This window comes from Thermobia domestica, chromosome 4, assembly GCF_964235325.1.
Source record: "Thermobia domestica chromosome 4, izTheDome1.hap1.1, whole genome shotgun sequence".
NCBI lineage: Eukaryota > Metazoa > Arthropoda > Insecta > Zygentoma > Lepismatidae > Thermobia > Thermobia domestica.
This window is the reverse complement of record NC_137457.1, coordinates 308,847,182-308,869,036: the sequence shown is the minus strand read 5'-3', so window position 1 is coordinate 308,869,036 and position 21,855 is coordinate 308,847,182. Positions and strand designations below refer to the sequence as shown.

Here is a 21,855-nt window from a genome sequence, read left to right as displayed (position 1 = left end):
ATTCACCATCAAAAATGTCTATGCTCAGGTTTAGACGCTACCAAATCGCAAGAAAAGTACGTTTCTATCGCATGGATGAAAATTCGGCCTAATTCGCACCCAAATTCGCTCTTGAAAATGTTAGGAAATCTTATGATTTGGTAAAGAAAAGGTCACGAAAAAGTCACGAAATTTTATTTTGGAATTTTAGTAGACACCCTGTATATAGCACTTGACCAATTTCTTCCTTAGTCCAATATTAAGGATGCTAGTTAAGAGTGCTTTCTTGTCGAATGCTTCTTTGGCAATTCTCTAGCTGATCTCTTTGGTGCAGTAGACGTCTTTCGTCAAAATATTTCTCAGATATTTGAAATAATCAACCTCTTCAAGTAATCTTGGTTCTACTTTGACCTGTAAGGGCGCATTTCCACGGGGTATTCTCATGACTTTCGATTTTTTATGTTGATTTCCATTCCATATAATTTCCCAGTGTCAAATATTTTGTCTCTCATCTCCTGTAGTCTTTATGTGGTTCTAGCTATAATAACCCTATCATCTGCATTATAACAATATCCACTGATTTTGTATTTAGCTTTGCAAACTTCAAGTGATAAGTGCAGTATTCCACTTTGGTTACGCTTTTTTGTTTCTCATTGCTATTGTGACACCATTCTCGGCTTTAACGCTACCCAAATAAAATATTGTCTTATTTCCGGGCCTATTTCGTCTTCCTATGACCTTTACATTTCACTCTAACTCTCTGTGTTCACTTTACTTTTATCCATTTCCATTTTTAAATTTTCATTTTTATCTGCACGTCGTAAAGTTCGTACGTTCCACGTTTCTATACTGAAATCTGAATTATTATTATTATTTTGTTCTTTGGTGATTCTCCCCAGAGTAGCCCGTACCTGGAGATCCGAAGACAAACCATCATTGTGTTTATTCTCCGTCTTCGTCCCTCGTGGGAAAAAATAAAATCTTTCAGTTTTACGTCCCACAGTTATGCCGGCTAGGCTAAAGGAGACGGTGATAAGAAATGAGTGCAATGTGGAATGAATAAAGTGCAAGGAAACGGGAGAACCGCGAGAAAACCATGAACACGGTGTTTGTCTACCACGAAGCCCACTTGGTGCGAGTGGGATCAAACAAGAGACCCTTAGGCACCGGAGGTGAACGCTCTACCACTAAACCACCATGCCCGCCGGGGGAAAATGATGTGGTAGTATTCCCATTTCCTTTCCACATCTCCATGCCGTTGACTATCTTGTAATTCATCCGCCTTTTAGGGCGGTTTCCGATTCTAAGAACAAGAAGATGCTTTGACCTCTACCCGCTTATCCGACCTCCAAGGAGGCCGTTGGCACCTGGTAGAGGTTGATCCCTATCTCGGGTGTTAGTCGGTTTCCATCTACGTTGTCCGCCTAAGGTGTTAGTCGCTTTCCTCCACGAAGAGGTGTTAATTGGGATCTTCCCTTTGTTTAGAATGAGATCCGAATGCATTACCCAAAATACTCCAGTAATTAAAAAAAAAAAAAAAAAACTTATTTTGACATGAAAATGACGTCTCCGTACTTAACTAATGATGTAATATTTTAATCAGTCTGAACGTTTGATAAATGATTGTTTATGACTATCATATCCTAATTGAAATAAAGAGTTAATTGGGTTAAGGGTATTTTTAGTAACATTTTATATACTTTCCGTTTTATATACTTTAATTCTGGTATCAAAACTTAAACATATAATCAAATTACCGAACAATTATTAACATATCTATATTAATGTACTTTTCAATTTAATTCTAGTTATGTTACCTTGTTGAAGGCAGAACAGCCACTTGAAAAAGTGAGGAGTGCAAGATCTTCAACCTCAGATGAAAAATCTACAAAGGTAAATATGTGTAGTGTAAAGTTTCATAATACTATATACGTTGATCTGTTATATCCTTATTTTGTAGTACATTATAGATGTACTATTAATGAAGTTACATGGTTGCTTTCAGTTGTATAATGTATTATGTTTCTTGCCATTTAACATTTCAACATTGGCACTAGATTAGTAACACTGTTATAGGCAGAGTCGAACATTAATGATAGACAATTGCAATATGTTACTTACAAGGAAAGGACATGAACTGTCAACAGGACCTCCGAATCAAACCTAGTCCATTCGATAAACATAACAAAGATATGTCCATGCACAAAAAAATTAGGTGCCACGGACAACGGAGTAAGTCCCTGGGGCCCATTAACCCTGTTACTATAAAGAAAATCGTAGACTCGCAGTGAAATAGCTATTGCATCAACACTGTTCATTGAAAAGTCATAATTTACAGTTTATTCTCTTCAGCATGAAACAAGCTTTCCAGAGATGCTATGTATTGGGGCCCCTAACGTATTTGAACAGGGAAAATTCCCTCCAGAAATCCCTTCTATCAACTTTGGACCCCTCTGGAGTGACTCCGGGTAAAAGCACACAATACAAATGTATCTCAAAAAATACTATAGGGGATAAGAAATGTATGTACCAAGTTTTGTTTCGTTATAGAGGGTAAAGGATTTCTCTCATTTAAATTTACATGATGTTTTCGCCATACAAATAGTAACATTTATTGCTCTCTATAAACAGAAAGATAAAAACGTTAATATGAAATCTGCTAGTTTTTAAACTAAGTTTTACTTAGTTTTGAGAGTACATTTTGTGTCAAAGTGCTGGTGTTAGGGATGCTGGTAAGACGGCTCCAATTTCTGTGTATTATTATCATTGATTAGTATAGTTACGTAATGGAGTGCATCAATTCTAATGACATGGCAGCCTATGATGAAAACTAGCCAAATCAGAGCATTCGGCCTACAGCAAAGGCCTTGAGTGCAATGTAGAAAAATGCTGACCGAGAGCGATTACGATTTCTGAGGCTAACACATGCTAGTTACTTCAAGGTGTGAAAATTTTAGTCTAAATCTTAAATACTGCTATAAGCTATTTCAGTGTGGACTCAAGTTATATTCTGTTCTACTGTATTATTAGTGTCCTACGAGGGTATTTCCAAACATTTCCTACCTGACTTGACCTGACGCTACTGGTAATAAGTCGTTCATGGTAAGGGGCATGGTGGTTCATTGGTAGAACATTTATGCTTGGGGCATCGGGTCCCTGGTTTAATCCCCAGCCAAATAAATTACAACATCGTATCGGTAGTTTTCTCTGGGCACTCCCGTCTCCTCTCAGATTCTCATTGCATCAAATCTTCTATGACCATCATTCCCCTGTCTTAATCATCCGTCTCTCTTAGCCTACAGGGAATAATCGTGGGACGTTAAACTGAAATATTTCATTTCATTTCGTTCATGGCATATAGTTTCATCTACGGAAGAAATAACTGTTTCAACTGTCTAGCTGTGTGAATTCATTGGAATCAGTCGTGGTTTGTTGAGCTCGCATTGAAAGCAGTTATTGAAACCAGTCGTGGCGTGTTGAGCTCGCATTGGAGGCAGTCATTGGAATCAGTTGTGGTGTGTTGAGAGCACATTGGAGGCAATTATTGGAATCAGTCGTGGTGTGTTGAGCTCGCATTGGAGGCAGTCATTGGAATCAGTCGTGGTATGTTGAGCTCGCATTGGAGGCAGTCATTGAAATCAGTCGTGGTATGTTGAGCTCGCATTGGAGGCAGTCATTGGAATCAGTCGTGGTATGTTGAGCTCGCATTGGAGGCAGTCATTGGAATCAGTCGTGGTATGTTGAGCTCGCATTGGAGGCAATCATTGGAATCAGTTGTGGTGTGTTGAGCTCTCATTGGAGGCAATCATTTGAATCAGTCGTGGTATGTTGAGCTCACACACTGCACGACAGTACTCCAGTTCACATAGTTGTTGTTGCCAAGGGCTTAGTGAAAGACTGTGGCTTCAACAGATTCATCACCCATCTTGTTGCCTGGAGCACCACAGTCGTGACAACAGCAGTTGTGTGGAGGGAGCATTGTCATGCAGTATGCAAGCTCAACGCACAGCGAATGAGCACACAGAGGAAACGATAGCACTTAAGACAACGTCAGTTATTTTGAATGATAACACTAGTATCACATAACAAATACTGTGTTAGATCTCCGTAACTGGTTGTGGAAGGTGTTCGAATATCCACCGTATTCTACAGATATAAGTTCGTTCGGTTTCGGTTTCTTCACTGTAATCGTGGAACATTAAAAGTACAAATTTTATTCATTCTGTTTTTATTTCTTCGCCATCCCGATGGGGACATTCGGTTGGAAAAGTGTAGAAGCTTTTTCAGGCCAACCATCCTGAATGAGGCCTTCCTGAATTTTCTTCATTCACACCAGGCAAATGCCGGGATAGTACGTAACATATAGGTCCCAGGCCACTTCTTTCCTTCCCTTTCCTCGGATAGTGTGATCACCGAGGGACCTTATCCCCCATACGTGACGAGCTAATATGGTCAAGATGCCGAAAGCCCAGGCATCCAATTCCTTTTCTTAATTTCTTCGACGCAAGATGAAACAACCACTTCGCGGGAAACATTATGGTACAAGAGAAGCCATGGAGTGTGCCATAGGACGAGACTTGCGAAACATTGACAAGTGGAAAAGGGGTACGACGATTTCCACGGTTGTGGCAAAACGTAGTAACCATGGAGAAAGTACATTGAAACATTATAATTAGTATTTACTCTCCCAATAATGGTAGATAAGAATATGGAAGCTTCCAGTTTTACGACTCATACCCTTTAGGCAGAAGGAGACAGATGATTAATGAAAGAGTGAGGTACGATGGCTCAATGATAGAGCGTTCACCTTTAGTGCGTGGGGTCCGTTGTTCGATCTCAACTCCCGCCAAATGGGTTTGTGGCGGACAAACACCTTATTCGCGGGTTTTCTTGGGATTCTTCCGTTTCCTCCCACTTTATTCATTCCACCATAGCATTCATTTCTCATCATCAGTCTCCTTCAGCCTAGCCGACATAATCGTGGGACGTAAAATTTAAAGATTTCATTTTCTTTGTAACCTTACTTTCTGATCACTCCTCGTATTTGTAAACAACTCAAACATTTCAAACAACTCAATCAATAATTAGTGAAAGTGAATAATTGTGAAAGAATTAGTGGGGTAAGAATCTGGGAGAACCCGTTTCGAGAAATCCAACAAACATGGTGTTGTCTACCAGAACTTCACATGGTCTCGAATCGAACCAAGAATTATCACACCAGATATGAGCGCTCTACCACTGAGTTACTACAACCCGTAAATTATATGAGTTATAGCTGGGTTGCTATTACATTTTTATCCAAACGTTGTATTGTATGCTGGGTCAAGGGCCGCAGATGATAATTTAGTTCCCACTTTATGAATATTTTATCACCCGGCGTCGGAATGTGGCGCTTCCATCGCCCAGTTCTTCGGAACTGCAATTAGCTGCTGGTCCTTCAGGTTGGGGGTTATGCCAGCCAAATCGCTGGGGATTTAAAACTTGCGATCGAGCAGAAAGATTAGCCTTTGCGTCCGCTGTTTGTGTTATCCGGTGTCTAATTCTTTGAAAAAATATATAAAAAGTTTAAAAGAAAAAGTTTTTTTTAAAAATCTGCACTTTTCCTTCTGTGGGCTGATGGAGTCTTTTTTTTTTCTTCTTCTTCTTGTTGTTGTTCGACAGCTTGTTTCTTTTAGTTCCAATTCTTCTTTTTCCGGAGCCATGCATTTCTGTTGACGAGAATCGTTCTTCCACCCCATTTCCCTTGACCACGTCGGCCCCACGCTGATCCTACGGTGATCCTACGGTTCTTATGGGATAACCAGAGAAGTAGCGTAAGTTCTCGCAAGCGCGTAAGTTCTCGCAAGTTGGTGCGTTCACACACATTTTCCCTTTATAAATATATATTTAGTACCAACTTTATATGGCTATTAAAAAAATCTTTAAAATCGGATCCGGGCTCAACCTCTCGGAAAAAGCCTCAACCAAATGAAAATAAGACATACAAGGGACGTCTAATAAGTTATCTGCCTACACAGGAAAGAATGCAGATAGGCTCACCTGGTCATCACTGTTTTTCGATGTAGTCCTCCTCATAGAGGTCTGTGCACCGTCGCCACTTTTTGTGGGAGCGAAGAAATCCCAGAGAGAAATAAGGTCCGCAAACCACTGGCAGACAGCCTGTTGGACTTCTGCTTCCTCTCAGGATTCCAACGGTGGATCCAGGTTTCTCCCCTGTCACCAGTTGAGGCAGGACATTATCCTGGTCCTCCTCCTCAAAGAAGTCCAACAAGTCTTGGGACAGCTGCACCAGGCAAACATTCGCTATTCGGCGTTAACACAAACACACTGCTCACGGCCACTGCGTTGCTCCGACTGACCTCGAATTGCGCAGCGGGGTTCCTCACAGTAGCCTTGGCGTGCGTGTTAGGCGTCATTATGCTCCGCTCCTCTCGCTACGCGGCGTTAACACAAACACTCTGCTCACGGCTACTGCGTTGCTCCGACTGACCTCGAATTGCGCAGCGGGGTTCCCCGCAGTGGCCGTGGCGTGCGTGTGAGGCGTCATTAGGCTCCGCCTCTCCCTTCCTGTCTAGGTAGGTAACTTATTGGATGCCCCTCGTATTCTCAAGTTTCAGATAGTGTGGAAAAGACAAGTATCGTGATGCCTGTTGTCCGATATCGTGTAATTAAGGATAAAGATGCTGATAGTGCCAATACTGAAGGAAATCGTCCGTGTGTTGTTAAGGTGGATCACTAGGTGTTCTCGGTGCTATGCTAAACACTTTTTGAATAGTGCGGCGTTGCCAGGTAGTGTCGAGTATTTACTGGTGCCAGATAATAAAGGAAGTAATCGTGGAATTCTGTTTGGATACTTACTGGAGAAATTAGGTTTCGACCTTTACCGCAATTCACAGCTAAGTTCCGCTTCTCAAACTGCAACGCTAGAATCCATGAATTAAGCGTACAAATTTGGCAAAAACGCATTATGGCGTTCTGCGCAAGTTTCTTCTCAAAATCTATTTCCTTAAATGTAAATTAATATTTAAATAAAATGTGAATCATAGCAAGAAAAACAGTCAAACAATATATCTACTTTGTAATAGGATCGTTACCTTAAAGTACTTTACAGATTCAAATAAACATTTTATAAAATTGATCACTTCTAGTAAGATCTAACAGCAAGTGCCATCTTGTGTGCTCATTGTAAAACGAATCAAATATTTTCTTTTATTTGTTACCTTTTTCGATATCAGACACAACCAAATGAATCAGTGTCTTGTGTTGTAGCTGAAACATAACTTTACTTTATAGTACAATATTTATAGTATGTAACGTTTCATTGCGCAGTAGTTAAGGGAATCAGCTAAAATATGTACTGACTTCCGGGTGGTGATCCATCTTAAGGGCTTGTCCTTTTTCCTCATTAATTAAGTTATTACTTATAACACCGGACAAGTTAAAAATATCAAGAAATTACATAATGGCACGTTATTGGTGGAAACGGTCGACTATAAGCAAACAGAGAAACTGCTCAAATTAACCTCCACTGGACCAGTGAACGTGTCGGTAGAACCTCATCGTCTACTGAACGTCTCTCGCTGTGTGATATCATGTTGAGACCTCCTAAACGCCACCGAGGAGACGAAATTGGAGCTGACTGATCAACATATTGTAGAGGTAGCTTACATCAAAAGTAAAAAGTCAGGTAAACTCGTTGCTACTCAGTTACTGGTTCTTACTTTCAGTTTGCCTTCACTTCTGGATTACGTAAAGGCTGGTTATTACGGACTTAAAGTCCGTCCCTACATTCCCAGTCCTGCTTTGTTTCAAACGTCAACATTTCGGGCACACCAGTACGACATGTATTGCGAGTGCTGCTCTTTGTGGTAATTGTGGCCAGAGTAGTCATGGTGTGAAATACTGTACAGGGACCAAGTTCTTTTGTGTGAACTTCAAGAGTGAGTATTCTGCTTGGTCTCGAAACTGTCCAGCCTTTCAACATGAGAAAAGTATCCAAGAGCTAGTGGTTGTTGAGAAGATCTCTGTTACCGATTCTAAGCGTCGTTTAAAAGGAAGCGTCCCTTTCTCGCTTTCTGTGCCCTTTGCTACAGTTGTAGCTACTTCTTGTAAATCTGTGGCAACTCAGACGGCGTCCGACGTTTCCACCCAAACTGATCTTGGTCCCGACAAAAGTCCAGAAGTTCAGACCTCAGTTACATCTACTAACGAACTCTCAACACCCCACGTAGAAATGTTTTTGTTAGTGTTCTTTAAGGCTGTGTTTATTATTTTAGTATATATTATTTTTATATTATTTTAGTTGTATTTATTACTATTTATTGTCATATATTTTCTTCATTGTTAATACATGTGTATAAGCTTAAATCTGGTGCTTTGTAGTCAGAAAACAGATGTTTTGTTCATAGCAAAAAGAAATTTATTCATAGTACTTGCCTTGCTAGCTACACATTTTGCCCACTTCTCGGGTAATTTGTGGATACCACGCCCAATAAAAAAAAAAAAAAAAAAAAAAAAAAAAACACTTCTCTTTCGAGGCAAACCACTCATCAAGCCATTTGCGGATGTCTTCAAACGAGTCGAAGTGCTGCTTAGCAAATACGTGGCCCATCGACGCAAACAAATCGTAGTCGGAAGGGGCCAGGTCTGGTGAATAAGCGGGATGGGGTAGCACACTTCAGTTGAGTGTCTCCAAATAGTTTTGGATCACTGTTAACGTGTCCAATGAGGCATTGTCGTGGAGGAAAATCAGCTTGTCATGTCTCCGTTGATACTCCGGTCTTTTTTCACACAGAACACGGTGCAATTTAATCAGTTGTTGGTGGTAGCGGTGGGCATTGACAGTTTCGCCAGGTTTCATTAGCTCAAAGTAGACGATACCCTGCTGATCCCACCAAACATACATCGTTGTTTTCCGTCCGAGGCGATTTGGTCTCGAGAAAGTTATTGAGAATTGACCGGTATCTACCTACGATTTCTTGCGTTTATGATTTCCGAAATATATCCACTTTTCATCGCCCGTCACAATCCGATGCAGGAACGACTTTCTTTTTTGACTGGCAAGTAAGATTTCGCATGTGTTTTGACGTCTCTCCAGCTTCCGATCGATCAATTTATGCGGCTTCCATTTTCCGATCCTTTGAACCTTTCCCATGGCACGTAGACGCATGGAAATGGCTGTTTGATTAACACCCAATTGCTCGGCAAACATTTTTTGCGTTTGGATATTGTCTTCGTTCAAAAGAGCTTGCAACTGATGGTCCTCAAATTTCCGGGGTCAATTTTCACACTTTTTGGCGCTTAGGGCAAAATTATTGTCTTTGAACCGACGAAACTAATCTCGGCACGTTGTTTCTGATACAGCACTGTCACCATAGGCTTCCACAAGCATTCGATGCGATTCGGCAGCCGATATCTTCAAATGGAAACAGATAAGCAGAACTTCTCGCATATGTTCTTTGTCAGGTACAAAACTAGACATGCTTACCAACGGAACACTGTGTGTTGTTTCTACTTGCTGACGATGTGTACTGATTCATGTTGCTAGATGTCCAACTCATACAAACAACAGGTCAGAAGTGTCCATGGTAGATTCAGACGCGCACGAACGCCGTCTATGGCAAACAACGGATTTAACCTTATACACCTGGTATCAGTCTTTATTGTTATTTTTTATATATTTTCTGTATTGGTTCTATTATTACTATTTAATGTTATTCTTATATATTTATTATTATATATTTCTTATTCTCATATATTTATGTTATCTCTCCTCTTAGATTTGTACGCCTCTTTTGGAACAGTATTTTGTTATATTTTGATATGTTGGATTTTAAACTTTAATTTATGGCATGTGTTTTAATCGTGACGAGGACAAATAGTCCCGTTGCTGACGTCCCACAATATTTTATCAGTTTTTGTTACTTAGGAGCAACTTCCTTGTTAACTTTCAACCTAGGCGCAACTTCCTTGTTAACCTTCAACCTAGGTGCAACTTCCTCGTTAACCTTCAACCTAGGCGCAACTTCCTCGTTAACCTTCAACCTAGGCGCAACTTCCTCGTTAACCTTCAACCTAGGCGCAACTTCCTTGTTAACCTTCAACCTAGACGCAACTTCCTCGTTAACCTTCAACCTGCAGAAATTTCGTAAACTTATTAATACCTGATTATTAGGAATTCACTGTACTTATGAGTTTCGTAATTCTGTGATGTTAATTTTATGTTATTATTATTGTATTACGACAGGACTCAGCAAAGAAATCAACAGCTGAATTGGAGAAAACGATTATTGTAATGAAAAGAATAATCGAGAGGTTGCAGCTGGAAAATAAGAAAATTAAAAGAACTCAGAAGGGCAAAGGAGAAATGAATAAAGTAAGTAATGGGTAAAAAGTAACTACAGTAAAACCTATGAACAACGGATTATGGATGAGCAAAACCAGTTTGTAGAAAAACCGACATTTCTGTTTTGTCTAAAAAGCGATTGTTTTCACCGAAACCGGTTTTGATAGACCAAACTAGTTTTAAAACCGAAACCGGTTTTTTTAGAACCTGTTTCAAAACTGAATTCTTCAGTTTTCAAAATCCAGTTTTTGTGCTTATTATACAATGGACACTATTGAGAAAATTATTTGCCCGTAAATGAGAGGAATGTGCTACAGAGAGGCTACGCAAATTTAGATTATAACTCGTGTGGTAATTGTATGAGTATACGTAATACAGTATAAATACACTAGCAGAATACCCGTTCGTTCCACGGGGAGAATACGTTTCATTTTGTACATAAATGACTCCAAAACTAATCTATATATACATAAATGAACGTGATTATGTTTGTGACTTCATAACTCTTGAACCATGAGACCGATCTCGATCAAATTTTCAACATGGATCAGATAATTCACAATCACCTTAGGAACCCTAAAAACTGAATTTGACAGTAATATGGGTCATTTTCAATTATTTTTACGTGTCATCATCCCCTCGTAGGAATACTAATGGGAGCTGAATTTGGATTTAAACTGCATCGAAACTGTCACTGTTCGTCTCAGCGACCCCCAAAACTGTGGATTCGACACTAATATCGATCATTTTTATATATTCCCCTCCGCTAAGTTGCACCGTTAAAGTGAAATAATAGAATCCATTCCAGGCCTGAACCTCATCCATGTTGAAAATTTGATCGAGATCGGTTGGGTGGTTCAAGAGTAATTAAGTCACAAACCTAGTCAGTTTCGTTTATATATACATAGATTAATTACAACTATAAATAAAAATTAATATTTAAATACTATAGTCATTCAAATTATTGGGGCAGCTAGAGGCAAATGCCCTCTGTAAATAAACAAAAACATCGTTGAGGGATGTGATTATATGGGCGTGTATTGTGAAGTGTACTGCATGTGTAGTATTTCCTTCTGAAGTACATTTCATTCCCCTTGTAAAAATTCCTTTGCATGCATACTGACTGTACGAAGAATTAAATGATACAATAAGGACATATAACATTATTACTAAATACTAAAAATGTAAATAGAAGTCATCAGTCATAACAGTTTATGAATGTCTTAGGAAAGAGTCTGCAATCGTTTTCTGCCGATGTTTATAAGTACTTAATACAATTTTTTTTCTAAAATAAGACGTTAACATCAAGAAGAGTGCAATGGTTTCTGTTTCGTGTCTTTCAGTTCAGTCGGAGATGAGATATTAGATTTGAGCTAACTAAGTATCAACTTAGTTTTAGTCATTCTACTTTTAAAAAAGTTTCTTGGAAATAAAAAGTCCGCTTCTTAAGAGTTAAACTTCAAGCTTTGAAAGAAAGAGGGGAAATCAAACAAAAACATAAATGCTACAGAAGGGAAAAACCTAAGTTAGATTTGTTGGTTGTAAATAATCAAAGAGATAGATAAAAATATGTAGATAATCAAAGAGATAAGCCAAATTATGAAGATAATCAAAGAGACAGACCAAATTATGTAGATAATCAAAGAAATAAGCCAAATTATGTAAATAATCAAAGAGGTAGGCCATATTATGTAGATTAAAGAGTGTTGCATCCTCTAAGATATAAAAGAACAAGCTTGAATAGATTTTTGTTGTGTTTTCTCAAATATAGGTTAAATTTAGAATTGAAAGCTTTGGATTCAATAAACGAGAATAACAAATTTTATTAAATATTAAACCAAAAGAAATATATTGCAAACATAAATACTTTTCTCAATTTCAAGAATATTGAAATCACTATCCGCAAAAAAATAGAAAATGGGTTAATTTGCGAAAAGGAGCATGCAAAATGTTCAATACTATTTGCCCAATTACAATGCTGCTTCCAAGTCCTTGCAAGTATAATAAAGAAAAATATACATACTAAAGTCTTCATCTGATAGTCTCAAAAGCACACTTTTTCTGGTTCAAATTTCGATTCATTTTGCTCACAAATTATAATTAAACTATTCTTTTCACTTCCAATATACACTGAACACTTCTTATTCTTATTTTGTATCACTCTCAACACTAAATAATTAAATTTACACATGCCCCTTTTGTAAATACTCCACTAAACATATAGAAGGAGAGCGACCCTTCTTATCTTTCTTCTGTGAATGACGCATGGCAGGCAGGTGCACAGCCACAAAGGTTCGTAGATGCCACCACCTGTTAGACATCAATCATACGATAAAGGTTGCCAACTACTCACACCTATACCAAGAAATATTAAAATGGCTTCTGATTTTAGATTTTTTTTCCTGAACAAATAAATTTTGTCACACAACAAGAGATAGACCAGAGTATGTAGATAATCAAAGAAATAGGCCAAATTATGTAGATAATCAGAGGTAGGCCAAGTTATGTAGATAGTGAAAGAGATAGGCCAAGTTATGTAGATAGTGAAAGAGATAGGCCAAATTATGTAGATAATCAGAGAGATAGACCAAATTATATACATAATCAAAGAGGTAAGCCAAATTATGTAGATAATCAAAGAGATAGGCCAAATTATGTAAATAATCAAAGAGATACGTCAAATTATGTAGATAATCAGAGATAGGCCAGATTATGTAGATAATGAAATAAATGGGTCAAATTATGTAGATAAGGTCAAATTATGTAAATATCAAAGAAGCAGGCCAAATTATATAGATAATCAAAGAAATATGCCAAATTATGTAGATAATCAAAGAAATAGGCCAAATTATGTAGATAACCAAAGAGGTGGGCCAAATTATGTAGATAATCAAAGAGATAGGCCAAATTATGTAAATAATCAAAGAGATACGTCAAATTATGTAGATAATCAGAGATAGGTCAGAGTATGTAGGTAATGAAATAAATGGGTCAAATTATGTAGATAAGGCCAAATTATGTAAATAATCAAAGAAGTAGGCCAAATTATGTAGATAATCAAAGAAATAGGCCAAATTATTTAGATAATCAAAGAGATAGGTCAAATTGTGATATATGCTTGTTTGTTTATGCTTATGAACTGTATTCAGAATGCTAAGGTATTAAAGGTATTGTTAGTATATAATTGTTATTCGGTACTTGTGTTTTATTATATTCAAAATACAGGAAGTTTCACTTATAATAAAGTACAACAGTAAAAATGTAACCTTACATGGTATTTGCCATAAGTAGAAGCTTTGCTTTGTATATACTTTAACACAAACAAACTATTTGCTGAGCAAAACAATATATTCACATAATAAACTACATGCGTGTTACAGTTTCGCCAACTAACACTTTGGCTTCATCAGATACTATGAGATACAGGAGAAATGTACATTCTTATATACAAACACTTTTATATGATAATTACACAATAAGGAGAAGGCTGGACAGCTGTGTGGATGGTAGAGACCGATTACAAAAATATTTTTTTTCTTAACCTAACCATAAATAAAGTGTCATACGTCATTAAAATTCCTTTCTCAATTATGGAAATTTAGAGAAAGTCGGGGAAATCAGCGCCAGAATTTCAGTGTGAGCCCGGACATACGAGTCAGGGAATCATGCAAATGCTTCAAAATATGCCAAAAGTCAGGGAAATCTATAATTCTCTGAAGAATCAACTAATTTTTTTAGTTATATTCACAGAAGATATGAATAACACTTCTGAGAATCGAGAGAGATTCAAAAAGATGATACTATGAAACAGTAAATAAATATATTGTATCAAAGTACGAAACGCGTTCGGAAAGTAACCTCCGATTGGTTGCTGGGCGTGAAGTAGTGGGAGCAAGCACGATACCATCTTTGCACAGACGTCTGTGTGGTAGATCAGTCTGCATCCAACCGTGATAGAGTGAAGGTTGTCTGATTACTAGCTCCACTTTTCTAGCGTCACAAAATGTGTGCTGCAATAGAAAATCCCCGCCAAGTGCGAGATGCGAGATGTTATACGTTTCTTTTTTACGGCAGCAGCTATTCATCGGGAATTTTGTACCACCACGAACAAATATTCACGGCGAGGAGAGGAGTGGCAGGCTATCAGTGTTAATTGATGAACTCGTTCAGAAAATTGATTAAAAAAAAGTTCGTGAAAATCGACGTTTCACAATCTCGGAGCTTTCCGATGAATTTCCACAAATTTCCAGGACTGTGGCATATGACGTAGTGACACAGAGGTTAGGCTACAGGAAGTACTGTGGTTCAAGCACAGGCGGGAGATTTTTATGCTGGTAGAATTTCTAAGCTAGTGTAGAGATACGATAAGTGCTTGAGTGTTTATGGAAACTATGTTGAGAAATAAAGCAAAGAAGTAGTTTTCAGATGTTTATATTAAATTCTTCTTATTTACTTAAAAAAAAAAAAAAAACTAATCGAAGGTTATTTTCCGAACGGGCCTCGTTGATTTACTGAGTCAGTGAATTGTACGTAGCTTGACTACTGTTCCACACTGTAAGGAGAAAAAGAGAAAACTTCAAATCGTTAACACTTACTGAAATTTAAGTAATCAGAATCTCTGTGTTGGCGTATAAGATGCATTCCAGTTTTGAGTTTGTCTAATATCACTGATATTCACACGATGGTCAAAGGGAAAGCTGTACATTAAATATTTTATTCTTCCCTAGAGTTTTGCTGACAAAGAGCTTCATGAAGAGCTGAAAAAATTACAGGAAGAGAAACGCAGCGTTCAGGACCGATATGTTGATTCTTTGAACAGAATATGTCATTTAGAATCACAGTTGCAGAAGGCAAACAGACAGATCAAATTGTTAGAAGAGAAATTGCAGCTTCTAATACGTAAGTATTTCAAGTAAACTTTTAATCAGTAACAAATAGGATATTTTACAAAAATATAACTATAATACACAATGAGCATGGTAAAGGTTTTCAATTTTTATTTATTTATTTTTATTTTAACGTTTCGTAAATACACACTGAGGGTAAGAGAGAGACGGTAATAATGACAATGAATAAAATGGTGAAGTGAAGAAAGTAGGAGGAAACAAGATAACCCTGAGAAGACCCACCACAAAACCCAAAGCGGGGTCTGGGATCGAACCAGGGACACCACTTAGTGGAGATGAGCGCTCTGCTGCTGAGTCACCGCGAGTCCTTGGCATTGGGGTATCAAGGATATTTTCCTAGGGGGAGGCATAGCCCCTTAGTTCTGAAAATTGGAAGAATCTTTTAGAAGATCTTGTTATAATGTTGTTGTATTGCTTTCGAACTCCCCGCACTCATTATAAGATCTTCAAGTTATTTAGTTCTCCTAACACGAGACTGTCATGTAACAGTTCAGTGAAAATATATTACATCATAAACTTGCTTTAAATTGTATATTTCCTATATTCAGTTGCAACTAAATACTTACCTAAAATCTACTCTAATTGTGAAAACTCAATTTCCTATTATTGTTTTACTCGTGCAATTCTGAGCGAAAGTATATTATTCATAAATATTGACTGTCATGTTCTTACAAGCAAGGAACATGAACCTGTCATTCGGTCTTCCGAATCAAACCTAGTCCATTTAATAAACATAACAAAGATATGTCCATGCACAAAAAATTAGGTGCCACGGACAACGAAGTAAGTCCCTGGGTCCCATTAACCCTGTTAGTATAAAGAAAATCATAGACTCGCAGTGAAATAGCTATTACATGAACACTGTTCATTGGAAAGGCACGGCTTATAGTTCATTCTTTTCGGCATGAAACAAGCCTTCCAGAGGTGCTATGTATTGGGGTCCATAATGTACTTGAACAGGGAAAATTGGGAGAATGTGGGGAAAATTCCCTTCAGAAAGCCCTCCCACCAACTTTGGACCCATCTGGAGTGGCCCCGGGTAAAAGCACTCAATCCAAATGTATCTCGAAAAATACTATGGGGAATAAGAAATGACTGTACCAAGTTGTATATTGATAGACGAGATAGATATATATGAGGAAAAAGCTTGTATACGTTTTGCAGATATATAAAACAACTCTTGTTTATTCATTCCTGAATTACATATGAGCATCTTAGCGCACTGTTGTAGTTGCATCGTTATTATCGTTAGCATCTTTAGTAGTTAGATAGTTATAAAGTAGGGGAAGTCGGAAAATATGGTTATAGCCAGGGGCAACTATGGAGGAGTCCACGAGATCCTAAAATATATATATATATATATATATATATATATATATATATATATATATATATATATATATATATATTTAAATGATTATGTTTTGTCTGTACCAGGACGCACTCATGGAAAGTCCATCCGATCTGGATTGCATGCAATCTTAGTAACTTGACATATATCTGTGCAATTTCTTAATAAAACTATACTTTCTTTAACAGTGAAGTTATTAATGTGGCTTAAAGATGTCAACTTACACTATATCTGTATTATTTTCTTTCTTATAAAAAGAATCCATTTTTTCTGTGAATATAGGTAAAGTAGGGAAAGTCGTGCAGGGACACAATGTACCTGGGACATGACACCTACAACTCTCCTGAATTTCATACCAATTTTGCCTTCCTATCACTGAATTCAGTCTTCTATACTTTGTTTGGGTAACATAAAGTAATTGCATAGGCCTATAGAGAGAAACAAGTGAACTGGGAGTCAATATATGTTTTTCGTATATAAAAGTATTTGTTCTTTTCTTGCTTATATTTGGAGAACTTTTCTTGCTGGCGCGTAAGTGGAAGTAACAAGTAAATGCTCCAGCATATTTAAGATACCTATGTATTGCTTGTACATTCTGATCACTTTAATTTATCATGCACTCCTTTCGTTAAATTTACTTTAATCTTTAAGTAAGGCGAGCCAAGTACCAAGGGACACGAATTTTCATGTACCAAGGGACAATACTTTGCATATGATGATAGCTATTTGTTGTAGCCCGAATAAACTTACGAATTTGTATTTTTTTTAAAACCAGTATGCCTTGTTAAATACTCATTGCATGATATTTCAGCAAACAATGTGATAAAACTCAATATTATTTGTTTTATATAACATTATATTCCTTGTATTTAGAAAGTTACTTGTCAATGCAAAAATTCCCATTCTAGCTCTTGTTATTGCTGCAATGCCCATGTAACTTTTACAATATGAAGCTAAATTATCAGGTTATCAAGAACATACTTTTTCTTTAGCATAGCACAAACATACTCCCTTTTCCAAATCAAAATTAAAAAATGTTCCTGGGATGCACAACTTCCGCTACTTGGAAATTTTTATCATTTACTCGGATGCAGAATAACGTCATGTCTTTGTCTTGCAATATTGTACCCCGTCCAACTTTCGACACCCTGCAGAAAAATTTCTGGATGCACGTCTGGTTTCAGTTTATACCTTAAGAATGTAAGCACAAACTTCAGTTCGTACTTACTTTGAATGTTGCGAAAATCCGCAAAGGTTTCATAAAGATTACAATAACACTTTGTTCGTCTTAATACTACATTCGCTCTGTTAGTGTAACACAATATTGTACAGATATATGTAGATGTAACAAAGGGAAAAATAATCACATTATCTTTAAAGACTCCTATTAGGGTTGGATAATAATAATAATAATAATAATAATAATAATAATAATGACAAACGATAACAATCGATATTGAATAGAGACTTTTGAATGGGTAACAATCGCTTGAGTTTAGCAGCATTGAAATATTCGGCTTCTTCTTTCTTCCTTTTTTTTTTTTTTTTTAAGTGTACCTTAATAATTTGCTCTGAGAATCTTAACTATTCAAACATTGCTATGCTATAAATAAAATAATAACAATAAGACTGATTTATCCCACTTATATAAACAAGAAAAAAAATACTACGTCAATAAGTTAATTACTTGAAACAATACAACAATAATTTACATTAATGAAGATATCAAATAAAATATCACATAATGCGCAAGTCGAGAAGTCGCTATACTGCCCACTATCACATTGGTCCAGGTCTTTTATTACATCCAGTCACCAGACCACATTAAAAAAAAAAAAAAAAAAATCGATGGGCGGACTTTGTATTACTGTTTGATGCAGCGTTTTCACTCTTTCCTGTCCCGAGCCAGAGTTTTTATTTTCATGTACTTTTCTTCCCTAAATCTTGTATTATTGTTTGGCACATCTTTCCACTCTTCCCTATCCTGAGTCAGACCTTTCATTTCCGTGTAATTTTTCTTCCCTACACCTTGTATTATTATTTCGTGCAGCGTTTCCAGTCTTCCCTATCCTGAGCCAGATTTTTCATGTCCATGTATTTTTTTTCTTCCCTGCACCTTATATTTTTGTTTGTCGCGGCTTTTCACTCCTCCCTATTCTGAGTCAGACTTGACTTGTTATTTCCATGTACTTTTTCTTTCCTACACCTTGTATTATAGTTTGGTGCAACGATTCCACTCTTCTCTATTCTGAGCCAGACTTCTTTTCCGTGTACGTTTTTTTCTTCCCTAGCTTTGTATTGTTGTCTGACGCAGCGTTTCCACTCTTCCGTTCCTCAGTTAGATTTTTCATTTCCATGTACTTTTTCTTCCTTACATTTTGCATTACTGTTTGACGCAGCGTTTTCACTCTTTCCTGTCCCGAGCCAGAGATTTTATTTTCATGTACTTTTCTTCCTTACGTCTTGTATTATTGTTTGACACATCTTTCCACTCTTCCCTATCCTGAGTCAGACTTTTTATTTTCATGTAATTTTTCTTCCCTACGCCTTGTATTATTGTTTCATGCAGCGTTTCCAGTCTTCCCTATCCTGAGCCAGACTTTTCATTTCCGTGTAATTTTTCTTCCCTACACCTTGTATTATTGTTTCGTGCAGCGTTTCCAGTCTTCCCTATCCTGAGCCAGACTTTTCATTTCCGTGTAATTTTTATTCCCTACACCTTGTATTATTGTTTCGTGCAGCGTTTCCAGTCTTCCCTATCCTGAGCCAGACTTTTCATTTCCGTGTAATTTTTATTCCCTACACCTTGTATTATTGTTTCATGCAGCGTTTCCAGTCTTCCCTATCCTGAGCCAGACTTTTCATTTCCGTGTAATTTTTCTTCCCTACACCTTGTATTATTGTTTCGTGCAGCGTTTCCAGTCTTCCCTATCCTGAGCCAGACTTTTCATTTCCGTGTAATTTTTCTTCCCTACACCTTGTATTATTGTTTCGTGCAGCGTTTCCAGTCTTCCCTATCCTGAGCCAGATTTTTCATGTCCATGTATTTTTTTTCTTCCCTGCACCTTATATTTTTGTTTGTCGCGGCTTTTCACTCCTCCCTATTCTGAGTCAGACTTGACTTGTTATTTCCATGTACTTTTTCTTTCCTACACCTTGTATTATAGTTTGGTGCAACGATTCCACTCTTCTCTATTCTGAGCCAGACTTCTTTTCCGTGTACGTTTTTTTCTTCCCTAGCTTTGTATTGTTGTCTGACGCAGCGTTTCCACTCTTCCGTATCCTCAGTTAGATTTTTCATTTTCATGTACTTTTTCTTCCTTACATTTTGCATTACTGTTTGACGCAGCGTTTTCACTCTTTCCTGTCCCGAGCCAGAGATTTTATTTTCATGTACTTTTCTTCCTTACGTCTTGTATTATTGTTTGACACATCTTTCCACTCTTCCCTATCCTGAGTCAGACTTTTTATTTTCATGTAATTTTTCTTCCCTACGCCTTGTATTATTGTTTCATGCAGCGTTTCCAGTCTTCCCTATCCTGAGCCAGACTTTTCATTTCCGTGTAATTTTTCTTCCCTACACCTTGTATTATTGTTTCGTGCAGCGTTTCCAGTCTTCCCTATCCTGAGCCAGACTTTTCATTTCCGTGTAATTTTTCTTCCCTACACCTTGTATTATTGTTTCGTGCAGCGTTTCCAGTCTTCCCTATCCTGAGCCAGACTTTTCATTTCCGTGTAATTTTTCTTCCCTACACCTTGTATTATTGTTTCATGCAGCGTTTCCAGTCTTCCCTATCCTGAGCCAGACTTTTCATTTCCGTGTAATTTTTCTTCCCTACACCTTGTATTATTGTTTCGTGCAGCGTTTCCAGTCTTCCCTATCCTGAGCCAGACTTTTCATTTCCGTGTAATTTTTCTTCCCTACACCTTGTATTATTGTTTCGTGCAGCGTTTCCAGTCTTCCCTATCCTGAGCCAGACTTTTCATTTCCGTGTAATTTTTATTCCCTACACCTTGTATTATTGTTTCGTGCAGCGTTTCCAGTCTTCCCTATCCTGAGCCAGACTTTTCATTTCCGTGTAATTTTTCTTCCCTACACCTTGTATTATAGTTTGGCGAAGCGTTTCCACTCTTCTCTATCCTGAGCCAGACACTGGTCGTTGTTCCTCTTTGGTGCAAACTTCTAATGGAGCGGCCGTGATCTATCTGTAACAAAAGGAAGACAAATGGAGGAATTAGGATCAGACTTTCATACCATGACCACAACAACATAACAAAATAAACGAGAACAGAGGTTGGTATGGGCAATGTACGAAACGTTTGAGCTACATTGCGGATAATTTTTTTTCTTACCCTCGTATATATGAAAAATCTCTTTCAAACTGAGGTGGAATGGGGTTCACGATTACAAGGCGACAACACAAACTACTTTTTTTCTGGTCTTTCTGTCGTTTCGTCTGAATCGTTTAAAAAGCAAGCGAATTTCCGATTGCTACCACATTCGTTCGTATCCGTTGATCTCCTGTACAATGATTTCCACAACGAATCACACACAAAACTGATTTTACATACCCTGATTACAAGGTATATGATATTGTTACCTATGATTTTGTTTTCTTTTTTCTCTCCTAGGATCTGATAAGAAAACTCCATTACCAGATTCAAATGAAGTTTTAACGCTAAAAGAGGAAGTCGCTCGCAAATCAAAGCTTCTCACAGATGTCAAAGGGTTACTGCAGAGGGCAGCAGCGAGGGAAGAAGAATTACAAAAAGAGGTAAGTTAGTTTGGTCTTACCATTCTATTTCTTTCTTTGCAATACACAAATATTTCTTACATTGTCAGTAAAATTATTTTTTAAAAAATCCATTCACACTACTTTTCATGAACCCTAGGAGGCAGGGGCGTCATTTAGGGAAGGCAGGAGGGGGAATTTGCCCCTCCCTCCCCCAAGAGTTTGAGGAATATATATACTTTAATAGATTGTCTAGTAATATACTAGTACAAAAGTGAAAGTCGTACGTCGGTGGTGCTCTTGCCCCCCCTCAAGCGAAGTCTGAAATGACGCCCCTGCTAAGAGGGCCTAGCAGGGTACAAATTGTACCCTACTTATATTTTTCTATGGTAGCACTAAGTAATGACTTAATTTTTCCATTTTCCTTATAGCTATAAAGAATATAGCAATGAAATAATTTTTGCATAGAAATTGCTATTTTTCGTTAAAAAAAAAAAAAAATACCATTTTTTGATTGGGGTCATACACAGATAATCCAAA

General features: G+C 37.5%; 1 protein-coding gene across 3 annotated transcripts in view; it reads left to right on the top strand.

Moving 5' to 3' along the window:
- Positions 1–21,855, top strand: part of Cep290 (Centrosomal protein 290kDa) — a 242,003-nt gene that overhangs the window by 211,911 nt on the left and 8,237 nt on the right. For all 3 annotated transcript variants that reach the window (XM_081756433.1, XM_081756431.1, XM_081756432.1), the window contains 4 exons: positions 1,788–1,872; positions 10,226–10,354; positions 15,052–15,223; positions 21,215–21,357. In XM_081756433.1, coding sequence (XP_081612559.1) covers positions 1,788–1,872; positions 10,226–10,354; positions 15,052–15,223; positions 21,215–21,357 — 529 coding nt within the window. The remainder of the gene's footprint in view (positions 1–1,787; positions 1,873–10,225; positions 10,355–15,051; positions 15,224–21,214; positions 21,358–21,855) is intronic.